Raw genomic sequence first — 27,845 nt, 5'->3', positions numbered from 1 at the left:
AAACCCATACAGCATAGCAAGCTATAACTACAGTTCTTGTATCCTTCTAAATTACTGTTTAGAACCCAACTTTATTCCAAAAAATGAGTTGAGAGAATCTCAGAATCTGATAAAATTGTGAAGTATCTGCAGTGTTCTGAGGAGATAACACTTCTGAGTTGTATGACAAAGTGACAATACAAACTATGATAAAGTCAAATTCACTTATGTTTCTTACACTAGATTTGTTGTCATGAGTTATATAATTTCAGCACTATCTGGATTTTCTTCAGAACTATCAACTGGTGTATTCAGAATGGTAATTTAAGAACATACTGTCAATTTTTTTTCAAAGAACTTTCGCTTATAGAATTTTTAAAAAATCAAGAGAGAAAAGCCACTGGATGTTAAGCAAACATCAGTCAATAAAACTTTGATTACATATGGTTTTTGCTTGCCACCCTGATATCTTCTGACTTTTTTGTGTACTGATAACATCAGAGTGGGGTTGACATTTCTATTAGATCTAAGAACTTGAAAATCATTTGAGGAGTTGGAAGGATTATAGCTTCTTGGCTGAAATCTTGCTGACCTTGTGCTAAAGAGTTTATACCTATATAATGACAGCGGAAATATTCAGTGTTATAAGTGATCTGTTGGTAGGCAGACTTAAACCCAGACTTTGGATTGTTACTTTGAAGAGAAATTAATTTAGGTAACTCATCCATGGACTTTTTTCATTTGCAGCCATCAATGATGTAAAATTTATATTTTGGCTGCACTGTATAAACTTTTATCAGAATAAGTTAGGTCACTTAGTACATATCTTTTAAATTTCCATACCCATACATATTCATTGGTTGTTGATCATGATTAATTAGATTATTTTATATATCAATGAAGATCACAAGTTTAGCAATTAAAAACAAATTAAAAAAATTAAGTTAAGGTACATATATATAAAACAACATCAGGTAAAGATAAACTCATCATAGATAACAGGATTGAAATTTTGTATTTGTGCCAGACGCGCACCTCGTCCACAAAAGACCCACCAGTGACGCTCGAATCAAAAAAAGTTAAAAAGGACAAATAAAGTACGAAGTTGAAGAGCATAGGACAAAAAATTCCTAAAAGTTTTGCAAAATACAGCCAAGGTAATCTATTCCTGAGGTAGAAAAGCCCCAGTATTTCAAAAATTCAAAGTTTTGTAAACAGTTAATTTATAATTATGACCATATCAATGATAATTCATGTCAACACAGAAGTGCTGACTACTGGGCTAGTGATACCCTCGGGGAATAAAAACTCCACCAGTGGTTGTAAATAAACTCATCATAGATAAAGATGTTCTGGTACTCACTAAATTTTTGTAAGAGTCAAAGTAACAAATAAATAAAGCTTTTTTTTATGACCATATTTCATTAATTATTTAGTGACATACAGGAGAATAAAGGAATATGTTGTGTCCATGCTTATATACGGTGAGGTGCTGACTGATTCTATGGACCCTGTTTTACCCTGTAGTCAGTTGCTGCATAAAGATTTGTTGACTGTTGACATTTTTAGTGGACATGGAATGTTGCAAAGTTTTTGATAAAGAGGATCATCTGAAATGCAAAAAATTTGGACAAAGTGCATAAATTTACAGTTTGCAAGACTTGAAAATCATTAACCTTTTCTATCTAAGCATGAGCCCACTTCTAAGTACTGTAAATTCAGAAATTATTGCGTGCATTTATAATTGTGATTTTTTAAGAATGAACAAAAACGCAAGTAATTATGTATCAGATATAAAAAATTGCGAGTTCTAATTATTGCGATACTCAAAAAGTCACAATATTCGCATTAATAAAAACCTTGCAATAATTTGTGACTTTACAGTACTATTCCTTAAATTGCTTATAGTCATACATGACATCCCCATATTGGCCTACAACCATCAGTGGACTTTCAATATAACATCGCAATTGCCAGACATCATGAATGTTTGACCTGATATTTTATGACAGTATTAGTAGCATGATATGGTTCCATATGGGCAATGATTGACAAGTTTTATCCAAAAGTGAAATAAATAAAATATACAATGTATATATATATGCCTTCCTTAAATTTTTCAGCAAATTGCTAATTTTTTATTATTCATACCTTTTATAATTGACAGAAAACAGGAGGGATAAAATCATGCAGTATAAGTATTCAGTCAGCTACCAATTTCTTAGGAAAAAAAGTTTACATGCTTGTATATATGAGAATAACTAATAAAATAATATGAAAACTTAAGTTGTTCCATGAATATGGATGTTAATTTTGTTGTCTTTACAGTCCTCATGTTTTCATTTGCTATTCATTTCAGATGAGTGTGAGATTTACTGTGATGAGTCCAAGTGTTTAGACTCCCTAGTCTGTCAAACAACAAGTGCCCCGTCATTAAATGATGTACAAAGTCTAGGTGCTTCTCCTTCTACTCGTAAGTATAAAGGATCTGTAGTAGATGTTACATAGCCATACTTGATTAAGCCAGGTCTTTGTAAAAACTCTTGGCATAGTTGTAATTAAGGAACTTAAACAGGGTTGTATCAAAAACTATTAGTCATATGGATTTTCAAGTCATGTAAAAAAGGGGGTTGTATAAAGACTGTTAGTTCCATGCATACCCTAGTAAAGTAGGTAGAGTTGATCCTTAAAGTAAAACCAGGTCCTTAGGTGACACCAGCATAACATTAATGCTAAAGTTACAGTCAGTACCAGGGAGTACATATGACTGCCCCAAGTAATGGGGAACCTTGGTTGTCATTATACCTGAATGGTTTTTGTTTCTTTGGTTAATTTGTGTTGATATGTGATCTGTGATATATTCTGGTAAACAAATTCACAAATGTTCTTGACAACAATTTAAAGCTCATGTGTTGATTCATTTCTGTTGTCATTGGGTTGCTGACAGCTGTCTCATTGAAGTATAACCCACTTCTCCTTTATACATCTGTATGGAATATTTAATACATTGTAGATATGATTTTGATAGAAATTGATGTCTCACCTGTAAGTTTCCTCATTTTGAAAATCAGTTTGTTGTAATTTTTGTTTTGAAATTCTGGCCTGATAAAAAGAAATATTCTGTTTTTAAAAGAGACTGTTGAATCTACTGAATTTCAGCATTGAGCATGAATGATACAAACTAGGACTACTGTCCCTCAGAAATCTTGGAAATTTGAACCTCTTTGTGATTGTACCGCTCTGAATATCATACCACCATTTACCTACTATTGTAGACATACTGTTCATGAAATCGTTGTTACATTTGACGTCTGTACAGGATGCGCGTACTTAAAGTGATCTAAAATTGGCGATACCACTGTACATACATGTAACAGGGACAATATTGATATCAAAGTCATGAAATCGTTGGTACTTCTGACGTCTGTACAGGATGCACATACTTAAAGTGATCTAAAGTTAGCGATACCACTGTACATACATGTAACAGGGACAGTATCGATATCAAAGGGAATGCTGGTGCATTTCTGTCTAACCACAACTTTATCTGCACTTCATATAGTTTGTTCAACACTGAAGTGTCTGATACAAACATCCCTTAATGACCCTGTAAACTTAGACAAAGTTGACAGGTTATTGCTAGAAACAAATGCATTTAATGTATATGCGTGTTATAGTTTGCACTGTTTGCGTTAGTGACAAGTGCACTTGTGTGAAAAAATACATTATACATCTTCACGCCACTCTTGTGAAATATAGGACTTTCAGTTTGACTTTTTCCCAGCACTGATTTAGCTGTGTCATACAATGTACCAGCAATTGACTAATGCATTTCACCATTTGCCTATACTGACAGTTTTAAAAAACCGCATTATTGAAGGGCAGATTAAATGTCCTACAGCAGCAAAAAAAAAAAAAAAGTTTTTTTTGAAAAAAAAAGAAATTGATTTTGTCAATTTTTTTGCTCAATTAGATAATGTTTTAAGTTTAAGTTTTACAGAAAATAGTTGCTTTTGGTAGAATAATTCTTTCTTGCCTTTTGTTGTACCCCAAATTTTATAAAGGAATGCCAGCGTCAAATTTACAATATCCGATTTATTAGCATTAGCCTTCTGTTTAAGTTTAAAAAACATTTAATGAGAACATTCAGCAAGGAAAGGCTGGTGTAATTCTATCTGAATAAACAGGTAAAACGAAAACAAAGATCCGCTTATAACTACAGACAACATATGGAATGCCAAATTCTTATGCACTTGTTAACTTACGTCAGAAAAAAACTGTTGGTAAACAATTGCAACTACGATATCAGAAGATCCTTCCAGATATAAAAAGAAAGGGAAAAAATCTGAAAAACGAGCAAGTTTTCCAAAGTAAAATGTTAACTCTACCAGGTTATGTACATTGTTATAATGCTCATTTCAGCTCACCTGAGCAAAGGTCCAGGGTGAGCTGTTGCCCTCATTTGGGGTCTATCATGCTTGTTCATTAACTTTTACAAAAATCGTCTTTTCTGAACCTACTTGTCCAATTGAATCTAACCTTGGCCCCAAATGATGCTTAGGTTATCCAATTTAAAAATGTGTCCCATGTCATGATACTGCTTGCCAACCAACACAGCCACAACCCCTAAAAATAGTACAAAATGGTAAAATGCAAGTTATTATCTTACATCTTTAAAACCAATAGAGGTAGAGAAATGTTTAGAATGTCAAAATCTACATTTTGTTTATTTTGACCGAAAATATAGGAGTAATTTGCCCCTGAAAGATGACTTTTACTAATTTTTGGCATTTTTTGCTTTTATCTTGAAATCTATAATAGATAAAGATGAGAGAAACTTTAAATAGCAAAAAAGATTAGAAAGAATAAATCATTAATTGACATCTCTTGAAAACTTGCAAACATATATCAAACAAATGAAATGTCCAGGTGAGCAATTCAGTCTCCTTTGTGCTTCTAGTTTGTTTGGTTCTATTTGTATGAACTTAGGTGAAAAGTTTGATTTGGGGAGTGGGCTGGAAGCATATGTTTTGGCCCTGTCCAACTGTAAATAATCCACATATTGGGTATATGGAATTACTCAATAACCCTATACATTTGCCAAGGTAAAAAAGTATTTTGCAGAATAATGTGCACTTTATCCTGCACCATTTGACTGAAACCATATAAAACTTGCACTATATATACTATTTTAATTTGATCATTCTGAATTTCTAGGGTTTTGCTTAGGGATTTTTCAATTCAGTTAATATTGGATAACATTTGTTTAAGTGTGGTATTTATTGAATACCTCTTGCAGGCGGCTTCTCTTCTCTTCCATTGAAGATTCACTTTTAAGTTCCTAAAGAAAAAGACATTATAAAAGAATGATGAATACTCATTACATATTTAAACAAAAATATCTCTGAGTTATATAATTTGTTTATTTATAAGTCCAATAAATTACAGTGCCAACATTTTAAACATTACATAACTAGGTTGATAAAGAATTTAAATAGTAGAAGACTTTACCTGGTATCCAGCACATGAGATGCCTACCTGGTATCCAGCACATGAGATGCCTACCTGGTATCCAGCACATGAGATGCCTATTATTTCATGTCTTGGTTCTAATGCATCTTTCATTTGATATATATCATTTTACTTGTGGAGATGAACTTCTTTCTTTTTATCATTCAATTTAATTTAGACAAATTTATTGCCAGTCTGAGTGAAGACATCCCATTGAAATCAACATCATGATCTGAACTCATGTCATGTTAATATATTATTACCATGCATGTATTACTGAGGGAATACAATAATAATTCTTTTACAAACTAATGTACATGTGTATAACAGGAATTTTGCATAAATAATGTATTACACATTGAAATAGGGAAATTATTCAAATAAAATAATAATTGATCTCATTAAATTTGCAGAGTATTCAGAAACTTAAGAGGAAAGGTATTTAGGTGTTTGAGTTTAGGTTTGGCTCAAGAATTTGCAAAAAATATATTTTGCTGGTTTTTTTTTCCTGAAAAAAATGTCATCACCTGAAAAGTTCTCAAAGCCCATAGTAATCCTATTTGAATGGAAATTCTATGTAAATTCTAATTTTCTGTGTTTACTTAACTAAATGGACACAAGATGTTTAAAATGTTAGGTAATAATCAAATAAAATAATTCTGCTTTAATGTGTTTTAAGCTCAAGAGACATAGGTGAGTGATAAAGAGAAAATTACCACATTTTATTGTATTAATGTCTTATGGAGGTATAAACAGGTCTATGATTAATCCCCATGTAATGGGTTGCATATTTAAGGACACGATAACAAGCCAGGCGAGTTCACATAGCGGTCAATAGCTTTTTTCATATTGTCGGAATGTAAAACATAAATATTGAATGAATATTTCAAGGATCATTCAGTCTTGTCTGAAAGGTAATACATCTTCAAGATGTCTGATTACATAGGAGAAGTTATTAAACAATTTATTTGTTGTCTGGGTCTGGCTGCTGTGAAATAGGGAAAATGGAAATGATATTATCAAATCTCGGAATATGTTAGATAGAAGACAGATCTTGTAATAAAACATTGAATTGTAGTCAAATAACATGGTTATGATGAAAATGTCAGCTAGTCCTCCTCACCATTTAACCAACAATAAACTGCTGTATTCACATTTGAAATTTTTATCTGCAATAGTAATTCTGTCATGTTTAAATTTGATTAGTCTCTGGGTGATATCCTAATGTTGAATTCCTAGATCATAGTACAGGAATATGTTACTGTTGGACAGACAAGAATCATGCATGGGTTTTCTCACTAAGCATACCCTACCTCAAAATTCAAAGTATGAGGGAACAGAAAGTTGATTCCTGACATTTCTGATAATTGCTCTGATGTTAAATCTTATCACAGTCAAGCTGCTGACAAATATAAAGTCATTCTTTTTTTCAGTTTCTGAGAAAAATGAGACTAAAATATTAGTTTTCATGTAACATTTTGAAAAATTCAAAATATTTGCAATCAGGAAGTATCAATAAAGTGCTCTCAAGTTATAACTTATCACAGTTTTGCTGCTGACCAAAAAATGAAGCCATTCTCTTCAGAAATTTCTAAAAACATTTTGAAAAATCCAAAGTATCAGCAAGTAGGATGTAAATGTCTGACAGATCTGAAAAGTGCTCACATGTTGCATCACATCACAGTTAATCTACTGACCAAATGATATGAGGCAGGTGGTACCTGTAAAAGACAACAGTCTGTATTACAAATTTTATTTTCATTGTATTGTTGTCACTTTTCTTTTTGGTAATCAGATATACAAATTTGCTGGAAATCTGCCAGGGGCCCTCAACAGAACAGGAACAGGATAATTCCCATTTTTCGTTTTATTGATTTTGCTATTGTTATTGGGAACTTCGTTTCCGTATGAAGTCATTCTGCTCACTAGTTCCTGTGAAAAGGGTGAAGGAATTATGATTGCAATATAGCCCCTACTTTAAAAAGTTGTATAAAATTGATGTAAATAACAGACCCTTTTTGATGCTTTCAAAATGTTTACTGGATTAACCTTTTCTGATGCAAAAGATAAGGATATTGTTCTTCAAAGCCAATATAAAACTGTCTGATATGGTGTTAACCTATATTTTGACAGCTGTCATAAGGGATTCGCTATTTCTTAAATGTTGGTGTCGTTTCAAAGCCAAGTGCATTGCCTTTTTTGTGTTAGAAACCTTAGGGAAATTGTTATAAAATGCTGTTAATGTATTTTAGCATTTATGACAAAGTGATGAAGTACTAACACAATTTTGAGATATATTATTACATAACATAGTTGCATAGTCGGCTCGTAATAACTTTATTCTCATTATCCCATGATTCATTTAAGAACTATTATAGGACAGTCAGACACTGCTAGATCCGTTGTCATTTTTAATACATCCACTATAATTTCACATGTCATTTCCCCAAAGCCTTTATGTTTAATACTTAATCCAGCCAAGTCAAAAATGCGACCATTCTCAGACAAAATCAATGACCCGATATGCTTCTGTAATACTCATTTGACAAAATGCTTGTCTTTGATTATATGATCGTAGCTTGCCATTAACTAGCGTGCCATATTTCAGCACTTGAGGTGTTTAGTTGATAATCCTTGGCAATTATGAAAAAAAGTTTACAATTTGTTTCCTAATCCTTTCAATCAGTCTGGAAGTCTATAGCTTCTAAACAAAAATACAAGAAAATCATACAAATCTCAAATATACAGACTGGGGCTTCCTCTTGGAATTTGTATGACAATTTTCTGTTTCTTTGATTTTTGCATTATTTTGAATTCTCTAAATTTGATTTAAATCTGTCTGTCAGTCTTAGTTTAAAAGATTTTTCTCGATACTGTTTTAAGGACTTGGCTCCCTAATCAGTTTCTATTACACAGATCTGCAATCGGTGTTTCAGGACTTGCCTACCCAATCAGCTTCTGGTACATATACCTGCAATCTCAGTAGAAGGACTTTCCTACCTAGTAAGTTTCCTTACATGTAAGATTTACCTGCCTAATTAGTTTCCTTACATGTAAGATTTACCTGCCTAATTAGTTTTCCTTACATGTAAGATTTACCTACTTAATTAGTTTCCTTACATATAAGATTTACCTGCCTAATTAGTCTCCTTACATGTAAGATTTACCTGCCTAATTAATTTCCTTACATATAAGATTTACCTGCCTAATTAGTTTCCTTACATGTAAGATTTACCTGCCTAATTAGTTTCCTTACATGTAAGATTTACCTGCCTAATTAGTTTCCTTACATGTAAGATTTACCTGCCTAATTAGTTTCCTTCATGTAAGATTTACCTGCTATTCCCTTACATGTAAGATTCACCTGCTAATTAGTTTCCTTACATGTAAGATTTACCTGCTAATTAGTTTCCTTACATGTAAGATTTACCAGCAAACTAGTTTCCTTACATGTATGATTTACCTGCCTAATTAGTTTCCTCACATGTAAGATTTACCTGCTAATTAGATTCCTTATATGCAAGATTTACCTGCCTAATTAGTTTCCTTATATGCAAGATTTACCTGCTAATTAGTTTCCTTATATGTAAGTTTTGCCTGCCTAGTTATAGACTGATTTTTATTTATATCAGTAGGTTGGCTGACCTACCGTGTACTTCCTAATCAATGGAAAACCATGTATTGATCCTGTCTGCATGCTATCATAAATTTTATACTGACTGACACATAAATGTACACAGTCTCTAATCATTAACAGACATTCAGATAAATCAAACTTTCTTTGCTTTTCAAACAAAAATTGACAATTTAAAAAAAAATATTTCGTTTCATTTAATCTTTATCTGGCTCAGCTTGCATTTGGTAAACACCCAGTTATTGTAACTGTTAAAAATAACACATCTTTACAATATTGTCAGACATACTAAAATTTATTTGACTAACTAATCAGACTTATATTTTCTCTTAAAGTGCATAATCGATTGTGTAGTCAAAACCATTTCACCAGGCTAGATAATCAGCCATAAAAAAAGTCAGTCAAAAAGGTGTGCTGTCTGAGAAATTTGTAATTTAAAAAAAATGATGCATTTGTGTAAAGACATGATATGTTTTTGTTAAAATAATTACTGTTTAACTTATATATCCTTACCTACAGGTGATTTGAACAAAATTTTACTTGTCAGGGGAAATACCACAGGTGTGTGCAAAACTAGACAGACGTCTATTTGACAACAACACTTGATGTATTTTCTGATGTGTTGGGTGTACCAGTTGGGTTTTTCCACTCAGCATCCCACTGCATAATTGTGTTAAGTCATTCTCATCGGCACACTTTATTCTGAGCCAGTGAATAAAAAGAGATTTATTCCAAACTATCATGGAAATTAGTATGAAATTCTGAATTAATTCCATTTGAGGTAATGACACAGGTCCAATGAAAAATGAGTGAGGAAGTCTAAAAAAAATGGTGTAAAATTACTTTGTCTAGACATGTAAACTGTATCATTTATTAACCAGTAGTTAGGTGGACAATTCCTGATGATTGACAAAAATTACCAATAACCTGAAAATTAAAAGTTGATAATTGTAAAATGGATATGATTGGTTTATCTAAGAGAAACAGCTGTGTCTAACACAGAAAAGACATGATATGTTTATGAAGGCTAACAGACATCTTACATAATTATACAGATTGAGTCTGTTCTAAATTGATAAATTTTGACAAAGGTAGAGTCCACAATTTAATCACCAGAAGGTCATAGGTAAGTTACTAGAAATTGTTTGTTTTCTGTTGATTAGAAAAGATATGACTGTCTATAAACGTCACAGACAACCTTTACATTGTAATAATGGTTGCACCCTCTAGACTAGAGAATTGAAGGAAGGTTTATTTTGGGAAATAAATTAACACTGTTTGGAATTAAAAGGAAGTTAAACTTGGAGGAATCAAGATCCTACAAGGTGTTGGAATTTATTATTTTTTTAGATCAAAAATAAATGTGTGTAAATGTGAGGAATGCTTTGAGGAGATAATAAATCAATGTGTGAAACTGTCTGTAATACTTTATCTATAAGAAGGGATACTACATCAAATTTTTTTAAAGGGATACTACATCAAATTTTTTTAAAAGAGTGCAAATAGTTCAAAAGTTGAAACATGTAATTGATTACGTCTTTGGAAGGATAGCTTATAATCTTTGTGTACTAGAATTAAAAACAAATGGACAGTTGAAGTTTATCTTGGTGTACTAGAATTATAAACAAATGAAAAGTTGGAAGTTTTTATTTGTACACATAAAACAATAATAATAAGTACTTGAGTGTGTGTTTGTATATGTGAAGAGTCACTAAATTACCCTTAAAACTGATAGAATTTTGTTACACTTGATTTTTAAGTTGGATTACAGACTTTATACTTCTGGAAGGCAGTGAAAGAAGGTTTCAGTCAAACAATACTGTAGACAGGGGTGATTAAAAATTTATAGAGAATGGCTATATATTTTATTCTAAGTGGACATGGAAATTCTATTCTCGGTGGTATATGCATGAACCCTAAAAGATAACCAGTATTGTGAAATTCTTACTAGTTAGGGACAGCCAAATAAGTAAGTAAGTGGTTTAAATTCATAGTCACAAATTTTATATTAACCTGAACAAAAAGTTACTTTGATTAAAAATCTGTAGTTTGATATTAAAGGTAGCTAGATAACCATTTAGCTACAGTAAATTGGTTTTATATACAATGTAGTCATTGTTAAGTTTTACAAACACTGATAAAGTTTTAGTCTATAAAACTGAGATATGTGCAAATAGAATGTCAGAAGAACTATAAAAACACAATTTGTGGTCAGCAAATTGAAACAAAGAAAACAGAACATAAAGTAAAACTGAAATTAAAGCTTGAGTAATTTATATTGTCAAACAAAAACTTGATATGATAATCTGTCCAATTATAATCTGTCCAATTTTATGTTTAAAGATTTGTGAACTGAATTTGAATTAACATGTTCAGCAGTTATCCTAAGGGATTTCAGCTACATCAGTTAAATTATAAGAGTTCTGGTCTGCTGGATTTCCTGGCAAATTTTGGACAATGGATATACCTGTATATATATGATACCATTACAAAACATGCTCGAGTATACTGGTATATCAGATCCTTTTGCAGAATTCCTTTCCCTGCATATAAAAGACTAAAACAGTATTTGTCACTAAAGTCTGGGGGTTATCTGGAAACCTCTTATCCTGCTACAATAAATCTCACCGCATGTACAAAAAGGAGGGTCAGTGGGTTAGCTAGAAACCTTTTATCCTGTTACAATATATGTGATTGCCATGTAGGAAAAGGGGGTCAGTGGGTTACATTGAAACCTTTTGTCCAGTTACAATATCTCAACTCCATGTACAAAAGGGGGAAAGAGTTGGGGGGGGGGGGGAGTTTAGTGGTATCCTTTTTATCCTGTTTAAATAAATCTGGACACCCACCACACCATGTACATAAAAGGCCTAACCAAACAAACTCATAGAAACAGAGGATATTCTGAAGGCTTGTCTTTTACAGTAATAAGTTAATAAATAGCCTTGGAGCTCAGAGTCATAACGTCTCAATCTGTTGTAATATGACTGTTTGTTTTTTGATTGCTGCCACCTTGTGTCAAATTATTTAATAGGCAATGTGAGAACACTTCTAATTATCATATAAATCTAGTTATTGGATTGTAATTTTTCAAGGACACTTGGTTTCTGTCATCTGTAACATAATGTGTCAATGTTTATTTATGTAAAGGTAGTATTTATGTGGAGATAGCTTATCTTCAACAAACATAATATGCTGCTAATTGTTCACAATGTAGTGAAAATTGTAAGATAAAATCCATTGCTTTAAAACAAATATATTTTCTCTATGTGTTTCAGCTATTGACTTACTTTGATTTGAACATTTTCTTGAGGTGAACGGCAATTCAGTGGCAAAATTTGCTTTTTAATTTGTTGCAAATTTTATACAAAGATGAAATTGGGAGGATTTCTTCAAAAGAATGTTTGAAATTTAATAACACACCCTCCCCCCTCCCAAAAAAATAAAATTGAACTCCAATGAAGATACTTTGTATATAAGCCTGTTAAAACTTTCATATGGAAACTAATATTATTCAGTAAACTTTTAGCTAGTGATGCATCAAAAGATCCCAGTGTTATAAAAGATTAATCCTCTATGTTATAATTTACAATTTTAAGTGCATTTTGATATTCATGTCTTACTTTAGAATATTGAGAACTAGCAAAAATAAATACTGCATAGAATTGAAGCATATCCTGTAATTAGAATGCTTTTATTTATTCTATTTGATCATTGAAAAATTTGCAATGTCATTTTATTTGATATAGTATTAATTTTACTGACACCTAAGTACAGAAAGGCTACTTAACTATTAAGCAATATCTAAATCCTGTTCACATATTTTTAGCATGGTTGAATAAAGTCCAAAACCAGGATGTTGTATGGTGGGTGGGTGGTGATATGTGTAGGTACATATTTTATGTAATCAACATCTACTTACAGTTTCAACTCATATTCCTGAAACTTAACTGAAAGATTGCACACAGGTGTGCACCTGCTTTTATGGAATTGTTTGTAGAATTTTTTCTTATTTTTCCACACTTAGTTATTTTATCAAAATTTTCAAAACATGGTACCATTTTATTTACCAGAGAAATTGAGAGACATTTGGACAAATAGTTGGCTGATAAATTGGCATCATACAAATTATGATTATTTTGTCTTTCAATCTGTTTAAGTATTGTGCAGTTATCTATTTTATTGTGGGAGTTTTACAAGTCTGAAGCTCAGTACAAGTACATGTTTCAACGTTATAAAACCTACTCAGTTGTTTTGTGGTAGGGTGCTTGTCTCGAGTACAGGAGGTCATGGGTTCAATACTGGCTAGGTCAAACCAAAGACTTGAAAACATGTATTTGCTGCTTCTCTGCCAAGCATTATGGCATTTAGGAGTAAGAGCCAAGACTGGTCAGCTAGGAGTCAGAATAATGTGTCCAGGTATAGGGTGACATGTCTTCCAACAGACTCTTACATTGTGAACTAGCAAGTTAAAAATTCAGCTAAGCATGTCAGTCTTATAGAAGATGGGTTTTATATTTACATCACATGTTCTCAATATACTTTTTATTTGCCACCGGACATCGTACAGCAATTCATCATCATCATCATCAATGTTATAAAACTGACCATAATCTCCTTCATGATTGACCATAATATCATTGTAAGCCCATCTTTTTGTAAACTTATCTTTTTTGCATGATATTTTTGTACACTTCATTCTGATACAAAGCTATGCTAGTACATTTATCTTTTGTTGTTCAGTTGAATCTCTTTGGTATATGTGGCCATTTTCACATACATACTTTTATTGTATTTAAAGTCATGCAAAACATATCATTTGTTGGACAGCCAATTCTATTTCTGTGCATGCTATTTTCATATGTTTTAAATTCAAAGTTCACATTGTTGTAAGCTAACTCTCCTTAACATCTTTAACATAGGTTATTTAAATTCATGTTAACACAAAACAGTTCTCTTCACAACATTATACTTTACCAAAATAACCTCAGAAAATGTTTAATATTTGTGTTCAAGTATTTAGGAAGCAAAGCTCTTGGTCACTTGAAGTATAGGTTAACAAATATTATCGCTACCCCTAAATCTCGTAAAATTTGTTCTAACTAACTTCACAGTTCAAAGATTCTTTTTCGTGAACAATGAAAATGGGGTTTTTTTTCGCACAAAACTGTTGAAATAGGAGGACATGCTGATTTCAGGAATGCATGTTAAATTGAAATAAGTTGAAAGGATTTTTTCATGAAATTCTTTAAAAGGAAATTTTACATAAATTCAATAATGATAAACAAAAAGATGAAATTTACAAAATTTACAAAAAATGTTGATTGGCATAGCAACATGTGTAATCTGGCAGTATAGATGTGCACCTGTGAATTAATTACCTCTGCCATATGCCCACTGCTTAGATATTTATAAATATAGATTTACTTGCAGTACAACTGTCTGTTTCACTTACTTAACCTGGAATATTCCAAAATTAACCTTGATAAAATCATCCCCAATGGTCTATAAGAAACAAGACCAATATCAATTAATGGTTGTTAGACAAAAACATGGCAGTCAGAGTTTCCAGAAGATGTACAGTGAAAGGCTTTGGGGAATCTGAAGAAAAAAGGGGGGGGGGGGTGCTGGCAAGCCAACGTTTGGAATGATAATTGTAAAAAAAGTCTATGCATTAATTGTATAAGTAGCCCCCCCCCCCCCCCCCCCCCCCCCTAAATCATTCGCCTGTTCTTAAATTACCAAGAGTATCTGGTGGAAAAGTGAATTTAAAAAGAACAGACTGTTGCATTGGATTTCATTTCCACAACAGGATTAGTATGCTTTCTGTATAAACTTTCAAAAGTATTCAGAGATTCATAAAGGACCTAATTTGGTATATAAATTTTGAAGAGAAAAATGAACAATAATCTATAAATTGCACTTTGATAATGTACATCTGCATCTGACCTAAATAATTATACCTGTGTTTTGCTAACATGCTGACAAAATTAGGGTCAGTAGGTAGGCAAAAAAGTTTTTGACACGTTTAAACAGGAGTAGCAGTATGACTTTGATAGTGTTGATAGGGTTAGTGGAAACACATGTATTTTAGGCCTTATTACAATAAACTTATTGCAAAAGATGGAGAAATTTTAGAAATAATAGTACTGTTTGTGTATGTTGATCTTAGGTGGGAAAACCTATGACTTTTCTTTACAAGACATGTATTTCCAAATTCCGTACTGATGTTTGATAAAGTTAGTATATTAACATCATTATAGAATACTGGCATGGTATAAAGTCTTCATGTTAATATGTTTATCTCTATATCATTTCTTTGTATTGATATTAACATGAAATATTTTTTTAAATCTTTCAGTATAGAAGAAACAAATTGGTTTGAAAGTGCTTAGTCAGAAATATTATTGGTCTATGAATTTGATGTCAGCTGCATTCACTAAATTGCATTAAAAAAAATCAAAGCTTCTGCCTCAGTTATGGGTTCTCTCTGTTGTATTGATGTAAAGATTTGATAGTGTCTTTACTTGTCTATGATCATTAAAAGTCAAAGGATGAAATTCCTGTCTGCTGGAATCTGGATTGTTTGATATACACCCTGCTTATTGATTTTGAACCATCTGAACCTAATGTTTGTGTTGGGAATATATAAATTGATAAATGTTAGAAATGGGTGTAATCTAGGAACTAAGAAAAAATGTGAAGATGTATAAAATTGAGACACCTTCATCTTCTAATGAGATTTCTTTTGAAAAGTCTTAGATATTGAAGCACACACAGATAAAAACATTTTAAGAGTTGACTAAGAGATATTTGACGAATTGTGGTTTAACAATGAGCACCAATACAGAGTTATGAAGTCCTTTGTTAAAGAAAGCACTCAATGTCACATATGGTACACTTATTAACTTAAGCCTGCATCATATGTGCACAAATACCATTTGAAACATTTTTTGATATAAAAGTGTCAGAAAGTACAAAGTGGACTAAGATGCTTCAATGTTGATGTGGGTTTGTTCAACACTATGATAGATTGATTAAATGGTGCACACAAAGTATGAAAGAGAAAGAATTGGTTACTGTAGATTCATTTAAATTTTGTGTATTGAGAGAAAAATGTATTTTCATTGATATTTGATTTCATGGTTTTGAAAAAGTCTGCTTATAGCCTATATAAAATTTATACTGCTTTGAAAATTTAAATTCATTGTTCTTGGACACCCACATAATCCACGAAAATTGGTATACCATGAATAATTATGCAATGTCACTTAATATTCTTTCTGGTTTTTTTCCATACATTATATATTATGATTATTTTATTATATGGTTGAGTTCAAGCAGATCATAGTTTAGTAGATCTCTGTAAGTGACAAGTCATAATAAAACAACATTATTTCAAGCAACAATCTGAAAAAGAACCCCTAAGCCTTACTTCTTTCAGTCATCTTTGTTACTTTCAATTCAACATAACTGCTTCAAATAACTTTTGTTAGTGCTTATGAATAGAAATAAATGCTGATGTAACAAAACTTGTGCATTACAATTAAAAGAGACCTTTAATTGATGTTTTGAGCATGGCTGATTTCAGCTTAATGAAAGTGTTTAGAAATAAAATTAAAACATCAATAACTTGTACTTCAGTTATAATGACTAGTTGATTATCTTACAGTTGTTTTAACTGTTCTCCTGGAACATAGACTTTTATTTATTGTTGATGCATTTACTTGGAAAAACCTGTATTTTTTGCGGGGATGTTTAATTCCATTAGTAGGCAAATACAGAATTAATTTGCTATCTGGAAATCTTTGTTTGCATGATGCCAACATAGTTATTTTTTTTTTATCTGTGTCATCACAAAAAGCAGACAAATTTAATATGGAGCTATAGAGACTTGAAGTTAATTTGAGGACTGCAGACAAATACAATAAGCCTTGGGAATGGTTTAGTAATCCTCTTTTAGGCTTGGCCAAGTGGTTCTTTTGATCTTCGTCAGTCATATTGGTAATGTCTTTTTGTGGAAAATAATAATGGCAATTGTCTGATGATAATCATCCTCCAGTCTGGCTATGTATGCTGCGGTATTGGAGATCGCTTTCAAGACAAATAAACGAGCCATGCTTATTCTTACTATTGATTCCTCTACTGTTACCAAAGCGTAGATAAGTGCTAACAAAAATGTCCCATGTCTGATGAATTTTTCCTGTAATTATATCAATTTTGGTTTTTTGATTCGTATCACTTCAAAAAGACATGTGTTTTATATACCATTAATGGCTTCTTTTGTAGATTTGAGGAAAATATCAGTTTTGATTGTTTGTGAGTCATACTAGTTTTGCTTAGGCGTCCATGAGAAATCCCAAAAAAACTTTTTATTGAAAATATCTGGTGTAGTTGTAAGATGCAAGTCTGTTACATGTTCATAATTATCCAAATATACATTACAAAGCTGATTAATATTTTTTTGATGAGTTGAGAAGAAGATGATTTAGCTCTGGATTCTTTGTCTGGGTTTGGCTTTACTTATGGTCTGTTATGATTTTATTAACACTTTTAAAGTTTGTATTAGGTTTATGATTTTCAAATATTTAAGCCTAAAGCATCACTGAAGAGACATTTCTGGTGGAAATAAGCATCTGGTGCAGTAAAATTTGGTACCCTTAATGTTATAACCCTCACCTTCTTAGTTAAGTCAATTTGTGAATGCTGGGAGTATAAGGAAAAGACTTCTGAAAACTGTTGTTAATGTAATGATTTCATTAAAAATTGAAAACTGAATACCAGTTTAACTTTGAAAGATGTACATCAGGGTCAAGAACATATTGGTATATTTTTTTTCTGAATCAAAACCACAAGTCGAGGAAGAGACAGATATTGCCAAAAGAAAAATCTTTTTCACTCCTTTGTAACAGTCACCTTTTAAACAAAACTATACATTTACAAATTACCTCAAGCAATAATGGATGCATATATCTTTGTGTGAGGCCTACATGCTGATCACAATGAATATGCTGAATGAAAATTATCAATGTGTAAGGTCATTGACCTGATGTTATTCAGTCTTGAATTCTGTTTTTACATTTGGATTTTGATGTGCCATAAAAAAAAACCCATAATGATGCAAATTCTTTTATCACCTTCCATTAAATAAGAATGCTACCCACATGTGTTTGTGCTAGATACCAGATAATAGCTACTTCTGTTTTAGCACAAATTGTATGTATGCAATACTCGAAAATTACCTTTGCTGGGGTCCTACTTCTTGTAATTATCAGTATAATTTGCTACTGTTTTAAGCTGTCTAAAAAGATTTTTCTTGATGTAATGGAAGATTAATTTGAGGCTGAATGACAAGATATTTATTTCAATCAATCTAACAGTAGGAAATTGTCTTTGAATTTTTATTCATGAAACAATTTATTCAATGGAAATGACCTTGAACAGTCTACTGTGTATTTAAACAAAGATTGTCTTCTTGTCAAAGTAGTTTATAAGATTTTGTAGATAAAAATCTCCAATTGTAAAGAATAGTATAAATATAGACACAGTCACACAGTATATTATGTAGGCCATTACCGTCTTCTATCTAAATCAGTTTAGTGACCCATTCAGTTCATAGTGTGTCCTGAAACACTTCACTGACCTTAAACATTCTTATCCAGTCAGTTGTTATAAAAATAAATTCTCCCTCAAAGATTGACTGAATATTTTCCCCAAATGACAGGACCTTCCAACTTATCAGAATTTGAAAAGGAAATATGAAGTAAGGTCAGTATTTATAGAGGCCACGGTGACCGACTGGTCTATGAAGTAGTTCATCTACAGTAATCACAAGCCTATCCATCACTGACGTTATAAGTTCATACCCTGATTAACTGACTAGGATTGCCAGTCTTATTGCTTAAGTTCGGTGGCTCTCTCCAGGGAATCCTGCTTCCTCTGCCTATAAAAAGTGGCCACCAGGATGCTGCCATCTTACTTTCATTTGTAGCTACTTTAATTTATGTGACGACAGTTGTCTTGAAGGTGGAGAAATTTTCAGACATATTAGACCTTAAATGTTTGTTAGTGAAATTTGACTTCAACCTTGGTTCTTTTGGTCTAAATGGGGAATTAGTATTATTAAATGTACACCAACTCTTATAAAGAAGCAAGAAAAAAAAGTTGTGGTAAAACTCCCATGGAGATTTCCTGAATTAAAGGTTTGAAAAGTTTACACTTAATCATCAAAAAAAGCTGACATGCAAGATTTGCATTATAGTTCATTGAACTGCTATATCTAGTGTATCTCTTATTATTGGAGACCATTATACAATCTGAATATAGGAATAGCTCAATAAATGCAAGAATCAGACCATGAATTTGCTTTAATTTTATGAAAATAAAACATATATAGATATTTAAAATGCAATCTACATTTTAGAGGTGCACACTCTATATGCTACCCATTAATCTGTCCATTAAAGGATAAACAAGAATTTGTTAAGGATGATTATCCATCTCTCTTGAAGAATAGATAAAGTTGGCTCAGATACAGGATTTTGAAAGAACCGAAAGACTGAAGAAGAAAGGATAGACTGATTCTTCATTGAAAAGTAAACAAACAGAAAAGTACATTCATTTTCAACTTGTGTGGTTCATCTGCCCACCAAAAGTTATATTTGGGCAGTGCAAAAAGGAAATAAATTATTTAAATGTTAGGCAGTGCAAAAGGGACATTTTTTTAAATGTTACAGTAATGGTTTTCCATTCAAACATTTAATTTATAATCTAGTTGATAAAAGTGTGATCTATTTATCAGCTGAACTAGTTTTCAGTTAGTGCATGCCTCATGTTTCCTGTCATTACTCAAGCAATCAAAAATACTGATTGGATATGTCTTCTCCATTTAATCAGGATGTAAAGCAACCAACAATCAATCAATCCATTTCATGAGGTCCATTCTGTTGATTTTTGCAATTGGTTCCAGTCTTTTGCTGTTACATCACTTTCCCAGATATTGGACATTGGTAACATATTGTCCTAAGCATGTTGTCAGATGGTTGTCATTTATCTACTGGTTTTGTTTGACTACAATTATGCCCTAACTTGGAATTTTATGCCTATGCTGACAATGGATACAAGTCCTTGCTGATTGTTGGTTATCGCCATATGGTGACTTTTTGTTGTGTAAATATTTGCTTTCTGGTCCTTTCTTGAATAATTGCAATCATTCCACATCTCTTTGCTACTCTTGTACAGTCAATTCTGTACATAAAGGTCAGCCTTGGGACCATAGAAAACTGACCTGATAAGCGCTGTGACTGATTGACGTGCAAAATGCCAAGGTAGTACTACAACAGGAAATAAAGGATAACATGCCAAAAAAAGTTTTCACTTAATAGAGGTGACCTTTATAGCAGGTTTGACTATATGTTATATATGCCATAGCTATACACTGATCTGCACCTATCCTGCTTTTTTGTAAAAAGACAGGTGAGACTTGTTAACATATAATTCTTGAATAACACACAATCCATCAAAACATATCTGATGATGTACTAAACGTGTAGCCCAAGGGCACAATTTTCTTTTTAATTTATTAGCTGTTTAATAATGGGACATTTGTATTGTACCTTTAAAAAAATTTAAACATGTTGAATATCAGATAATAGTCATTTGTTAAATTTTTCAAACAAGCTTTTGAACTGCTGTTGTCAGCACATACTGGTATTTATGACAGGGTTTGCTATCTATATAAGTCATTTTAATACCTACAAATTTTTTAGATGTTACACACAGTTGCATTTGCTTCAGTCTGACTTGGTATCCCATTAACAAATTATAACTAACACATGAGTCTTTTGGCGCCTTCTACAACTATAGTAGATGTCCACATGTGGATAAAGAATACTCCAGAAATAAAGGAGCCCAACTAAAGATCCCTAAAAGATTCTATACAATTTAAGTCAGAGAAGTTATGGACTACAGAGATATGTTCACTTTCTATTCCAGCTAAAATCCCATGTAGGCAATTAAAACCACTGAAATCAGACAGACCCAATATAACATGTATGGATGTGCCGATATTTTATTTCATGTAGGAGAGTCGTTCAAATTTGGTAAATTGCTGTCTAGTTATCTGTTTAACAATTGTACAATGTTATCACTAGACATCTAATTTCATGATAAGTTTTGTGTTCCGTGTATTGCAAAGATGACACATAAGTTGTATTTTTGTGATAAAACTAACTGTTTTATCAAAGCAACCGGTACAAAACTGTAGAATGCTGTCGCCTGATGGTTTATGATAAATAATATTGTCATATTATTAACTATGATATCCTACCATTGTGATATCATCTTAAAATATATAGACTATTCTGAACGAAACTATGATGACGGAAGGGATTTGAGAGTGAGAAAACAATGTTTAAGCTGGACTTTAAAAGGGGAAGCGCATCTCCAATCTAAAACCCAGAATTCATTACAGTCCAACCATATCTAAACAGAATCTGATAAATAAAAATAAAAGTGAAGTAGTGCATCTGCTATAATAATTTTTTGTAAAGCCAAAAAATGGGTTTTCCCGATATGGTTCAGATGGTTGCGACTGGACGTTACTAGACGTAAGTCTTCATGTCTTTTATCTGTGCCTACTCTACTAGACTAGTCTTTGTGTCTTTTATCTGAGCCTACTCTACTAGACTAGTCTTCGTGTCTTTTATCTGTGCCTACTCTACTTGACTAGTCTTCGTGTCTTTTATCTGTGCCTACTCTACTAAACTAGTCTCCATGTCTTTTATCTGTGCCTACTCTACTAGACTAGTCTTCGTGTCTTTTATCTGTAAAATTGAGAATGGAAATGGGGAATGTGTCAAAGAGACAACAACCCGATCATAGAGCAGACAACAGCTGAAGGCCACAATGGGTCTTCAATGCAGCGAGAAACTCCCGCACCCGGAGGCGTCCTTCAGCTGGCCCCTAAACAAATATGTATACTAGTTCAGTGATAATGGACGTCATACTAAACTCCAAATTATACACAAGAAACTAAAATTAAAAATGATTCAAGACTAACAAAGGCCAGAGGCTCCTGACTTGGGACAGGCGCAAAAATGCAGCGGGGTTAAACATGTTTTTTGAGATCTCAACCCTCCCCCTATACCTCTAGCCAATGTAGAAAAAACAAACGCACAACAGTACGCACAGTAAAACTCAGTTAAATAGAAGTCTGATGTGCCTACTCTACTAGACTAGTCTTCATGTCTTTTATCTGTGCCTACTCTACTAGACTAGTCTTCATGTCTTTTGTGTGTGCCTACTCTACTAGACTAGTCTTTGTGTCTTTTATCTGTGCCTACTCTACTAGACTAGTTTTTGTGTCTTTATCTGGTTGGCTTTAACAGATCTAAGGATGAGGTAATCAATGGTTCAGATGGTTGTGACTCTACTAGACTAGTCTTCATGTCTTTTATCTGTACCTACTCTACTAGACGTAAGTCTTCGTGTCTTTTATCTGTGCCTACTCTACTAGACGTAAGTCTTCGTGTCTTTTATCTGTGCCTACTCTACTAGACTAGTCTTCGTGTCTTTTATCTGTGCCTACTCTACTAGACTAATCTTTGTCTTTTATCTGTGCCTACTCTACTTGACTAGTCTTCATGTCTTTTATCTGTGCCTACTCTACTAGATGTAAGTCTTGGTGTCTTTTATCTGTGCCTACTCTACTAGACTAAGTCTTCTGTCTTTTATCTGGTTGGCTTTAACAGATCTAAGGATGAGGTAATCAATGACAGTCTTCTTTACCTCAAATTACCATGGAAATAATACATCATTTTCTGGAGAATTGTTATGTAATATTGTGTTGTTTAGGGCTGCTCATTACATAATGTCAGTCTAAAAACAGAATTTCTGGTCAATACCTGCACGGATTGTATGTGCAAATGTTTTGTCAGTATGTTAGCACGGCTACTGGAAGAGGCTGGGAATGGGTTATCCCATATTTGTTTGTTAGAATAATTTTGAGAATAGACATTTTCTCTTTTTGACACTCATAGTTGATACAAAATAAATTTTTAGACCAATGTAATGCTGAAACAATAGCAAAATAGCATTTGATGATGAAGGCAGTTCCTACCCTACTGAATCCTAAGCTTTGAAATCGTAGGTAGCAATTGCAAAGTTATAATGATAAGCAGGGGAAAAGACTAGGCTTAGAATGCAATAACATGTGATAGGTCCAGGAATGATTATACCTCTTTTGAACGGGGGTTCCAACCACAAAGTTACAAATTTTTCTGTCCTTTAACGAGAAGTTATATATCAGTAATTGGACATTTAAGCTTGACCAAATGAATAATATATCACCAGTAAAAGGGTAACATTATGACATGACCGAAGTGGTTCACAGCTAGCAATCAAAAGTGTAGCTTTATGACATGAACAAAGTGGTTCACAGCTAGCAAGCAAAGGTGTAGCTTTATGACATGAACAAAGTGGTTCACAGCTAGCAAGCAAAGGTGTAGCTTTATGACATGAACAAAGTGGTTCACAGCTAGCAAGCAAAGGTGTAGCTTTATGACATGAACAAAGTGGTTCACAGCTAGCAAGCAAAGGTGTACTGTAGCTTTATGACATGAACAAAGTGGTTCACAGCTAGCAAGCAAAGGTGTAGCTTTATGACATGAATAAAGTGGTTCACAGCTATCAATGAAAAGTGTAGCTTTATGACATGAACAAAGTGGTTCACAGCTAGCAAGCAAAGGTGTAGCTTTATGACATGAACAAAGTGGTTCACAGCTAGCAAGCAAAGGTGTAGCTTTATGACATGAATAAAGTGGTTCACAGCTATCAATCAAAAGTGTAGCTTTATGACATGAACAAAGTGGTTCACAGCTAGCAAGCAAAGGTGTATCTTTATGACATGAACAAAGTGATTTACAGATAGCAAGAGAGAGGCTTTATTTTCTGACTAAACCTCCTCCCCTTCTCTTAAAAGACTGTTGAAAGAAGGAATAATTTTCATCAGAATCAAGTTCCCTTTCCTCCTAGTCTGCCAGTTGTACCTGGTTTCCATTACAGATTAAATCTAGAATAGAGAAGACATCTGTCAGTCAGACATTATATTATTAATCATTCATGATAAAATCATATTTAATATATTTGAAATCAGTTAATCATTTATGTGTGTATGATGAATAAGTAGGATAATAGACGTAAAATGAGACACACATTCTACACCAACAGGAAAATAGTAATTTGTGCTTCCTCCTGGGTTATGTAACTGCACATGGTGTAGGCGTCTTCATGGATTATGTTTGTTTTCAGGTTCTGTGGTTTGACCATGATCTTTTTTTTTTATTGATCTGATTTTCGGACACAGGTAAATTTGACTAGACCACATAATTTGATACAGGTAGGACAGGTGGGGTGCCTTTTAACTTACAGATTGAGTATTTTTTAAAGGTTGTCAACTAAAAGGCAACATACTATAAATGCTTTTTCAGTTTCATGAAGGAAGGACAGTTAATATAAAAAAGAAATGTCTACCCTCCATAAACTATGAACATGTATTTATATTTGACTCATTTGCATAGTATTGTCTGTCTAGCCAAAATATCTTGACCTTTTAAAGTGTGTCACAAGGTCATTTAGGGCCACATAGTAAAGCTAATACATATAAAATATGTCAAACAAATGCAAAACTTGTTAATTTCACATTTAAATTTTTAGCATACAATAATTCATGCAGTTCTTTGAAATTTAAGCAATGTCCAGTGAAAGATTTGTTATTTAGATGTAATTTACCACTAATTATTTAAATACCCTTAAAATCTGTTGTCCTGAGTAAATTTTGATGATCCAGGTAAAAAAAAATGAAAGCTTGCAAATATTTATAATGATGACCTGATGACATTTCACCCATAATAAATAACAAATTTATTTCCCTATCAATTTCACAATAATCAGGAACAAGGAACAAATATAACTACATACAAGTCCCCATGGATTTACTGTAACAAAACAAGGAGCTGATCTAGATTGGCATTTTAAGCATGCCTTTTTGGTTTCTTAGGAGAAAAAATTTTCTTAAAAAAAGATATTCCTTGTCACCTGCCTAGGAACATTTGACATGTTTATATCTAAATGATTTTTCATTTTCCCTAACATGGAGAAACATAAAGCTGTAGTTATGCAAAATAGGATGGATTTTTAGAAATGAATATTTCGAAAAACATATGATAATGTTGAGATCTAGTGATGATAATTTTCCAAGTAATATATAGATCAAACTTTAAAGTGCTAATTGTTTTATGACATTCTTTTCAAATGAGATATAGAGAAAACTAAGGTGCTAAATGTTTCATGACACAGAGACGAGAGATGTAATATCTTATTCTAGAGTGCTAGACACGTGACTCATAACACCAATGAATGTGAATCGTTTCTTTTCACTCTCAAGGTAGTACATATGTACTCAAATTTGATAATTTCGGAGTGCACACATCCAACTCTTGTTTTCATAAATAAACATTGATATCTGTCCTGTTGCAAAAATTGTAGTGACTAATAAAACATTATTAAAAAAGCATGTGGAATAAAACAAGCAATTCAACTAGTATGAATGACATGTTGCCACTTGAAAAATAAAGATCTTAATAACTCTAAGTAATGATAATCATCTCAATAATCAACAATGAGATTTTCTTATATACTGGGTATGTACATTTGACTAAAGCCATCTTGTACTTGAATACAGGAAGGAAAAAACATTCAAGGCAAGATCAGTGATGTTTCTGTAATACAACTTTATTTCTCAATGGTCTTTTTGGGCTAAAAATATGAGTACATGTAATAAACTTTATGATTATTGCTGTGCCTAATTTTATCGGAAGTTCCAAATTTTGATCAAGGGTTTAATACAGGATGAGATGTATCATCTCATGTTTTGTTCCATACATTCCTTGAACATTTACAGATTATGATGTGTCAACTTTGCAACAGAAGAACTTTTATGCCCCTAGCGGAGGGGGCATTAAGTTTTACCCTTGTCCATCAGTCCGTGTGTACGTCCCAAAGTTGGTTTCCGTTCTCTAACTTTAGTTTACCTCAACCAAATGTTATGAAACTTATACACAATGCTAACTACCACAAAACACAGATCAAGTTTGAATTTTGGTGGTGTCACTTTAACCATTCTAGAGTTATGCCCCTGTACAAATGGAAAAATTGCTGAATTTTTTCGTTTCCGTTCTCTAACTTAAGTTAGCCTCAATCAAATGTTATGAAACTTATACACAATGCTTATTACCACAAAATACAGATCAAATTTGAATTTTGGTGGTGTCACTTTAACTCTTCTAGAGTTATGCCCTTTACAAATGGAAAAATTGCTGAATTTTTCGTTTCCGTTCTCTAACTTAAGTTTGCCTCAACCAAATGTTATGAAACTTATACTAATACTTATTCCTAACAAAACTCAGATCAAGTACAAATTTGGGTAGTGTCACTTTTACTGTTCTTCAGTTATGTCCCTTTATAACTTTATATGATATGCAAGTGGTAGCATGATCTGTGTACCATGGACACATTCCCCATTTATTTTCATTCCATTGTGTATTTTCTGAATTATGCCCCTTGAACTTAAAAATTTGATGTATCAAATGTGCATGAAACTGTACATTGTAAAATCCTAACATGAAGATGCATATTTGTTAGTAGGACATCATGATCGTCTAACAAATTCCAGAGTTATGCCCCTTTGAATCATTCCTCCAACATGCTTTATCAAATGTTATGAAACTTTGTATATTGAAAGATCTTAAAAATGAAAATGCACTTATTAATAGGGCATCTGGTCCTTTGACAAATCATTTGCAGTTAGTAGTTAGTCCCCTACCGACAAAGTCGAAGGGGACTTTAGGTTTGTACTCTGTCCGTCCATCTGTCTGTCTGTCATCCAACATGTTTCATCAGATCGTCTTGCTCTGATCCTTTTCACATAGAAATTTGTGATGCAATTTTGTATTGATAAATAGTTTAGAAAAGGAATCTACATTATCATGCCTAGAATTACTGTAAGAATGTTATTAATTATTTGATGATATAGATATTTCAAAAATTGGAAGAGGGGGATATTTGCTCTGCTTTGCAGACCGTTCATGTTTGTACTAAATATGTGATGAATTTATAATTATTATAGATCTGAAATCTAAGATGATTATATTTTGTTATTTCAGCTATATCAAAGATAGTTGTGATTATAGTGATTGTTGTTTTGATGCCCGTACTGGCTGTGTTTATCTGTGTTGTGTGTCCCTGTCGATCTACAGCTCGTATGTTACGTAGGTGGCGCAGTCGTGATCGAGGAGTGGAACATCGACAATTAAGACCTCAATCTCAAGGATCAGAGGTGGGTTTTGTAGTGTATATAAATGCAGTTAGGAAAGGCTACACTTTTTGTTTTGAATAGTACGCTTTCTACGAAATAATTTATTTTAACACTATGCTGAAAAAGAAAAAAAAAAAGTTAAAGAACTTTCTTACAGAAAATATTATTATAAACCATAACATCAGATCTAAATCCAAACAGCAAATTGTTGTATCTGTATAGCATTCCTTCTCTAGCTGGAGATTCACAATGGTTTAAAAGAAATGGCTTATCTCCTTGTGATACATTTAGTCATGAAGGATAATCTATTGCTATGGCATTATTAGAGGGTGCCTTATGGCTTAAGTT

At 32.6% G+C, this 27,845-nt stretch overlaps 1 protein-coding gene across 1 annotated transcript in view; it reads left to right on the top strand.

Moving 5' to 3' along the window:
* The window catches only part of LOC127702141 (uncharacterized), a 102,180-nt gene that overhangs the window by 48,740 nt on the left and 25,595 nt on the right, over positions 1–27,845 (top strand). Inside the window, exons 4-5 of the mRNA XM_052206242.1 lie at positions 2,339–2,452; positions 27,346–27,518. Coding sequence (XP_052062202.1) covers positions 2,339–2,452; positions 27,346–27,518 — 287 coding nt within the window. The remainder of the gene's footprint in view (positions 1–2,338; positions 2,453–27,345; positions 27,519–27,845) is intronic.

Source organism: Mytilus californianus, unplaced genomic scaffold (assembly GCF_021869535.1).
Source record: "Mytilus californianus isolate M0D057914Y unplaced genomic scaffold, xbMytCali1.0.p SCAF_5, whole genome shotgun sequence".
Lineage (NCBI taxonomy): Eukaryota > Metazoa > Mollusca > Bivalvia > Mytilida > Mytilidae > Mytilus > Mytilus californianus.
Note: the sequence above shows the minus strand (reverse complement) of the source record. Positions and strands in the feature narration are given on the sequence as shown.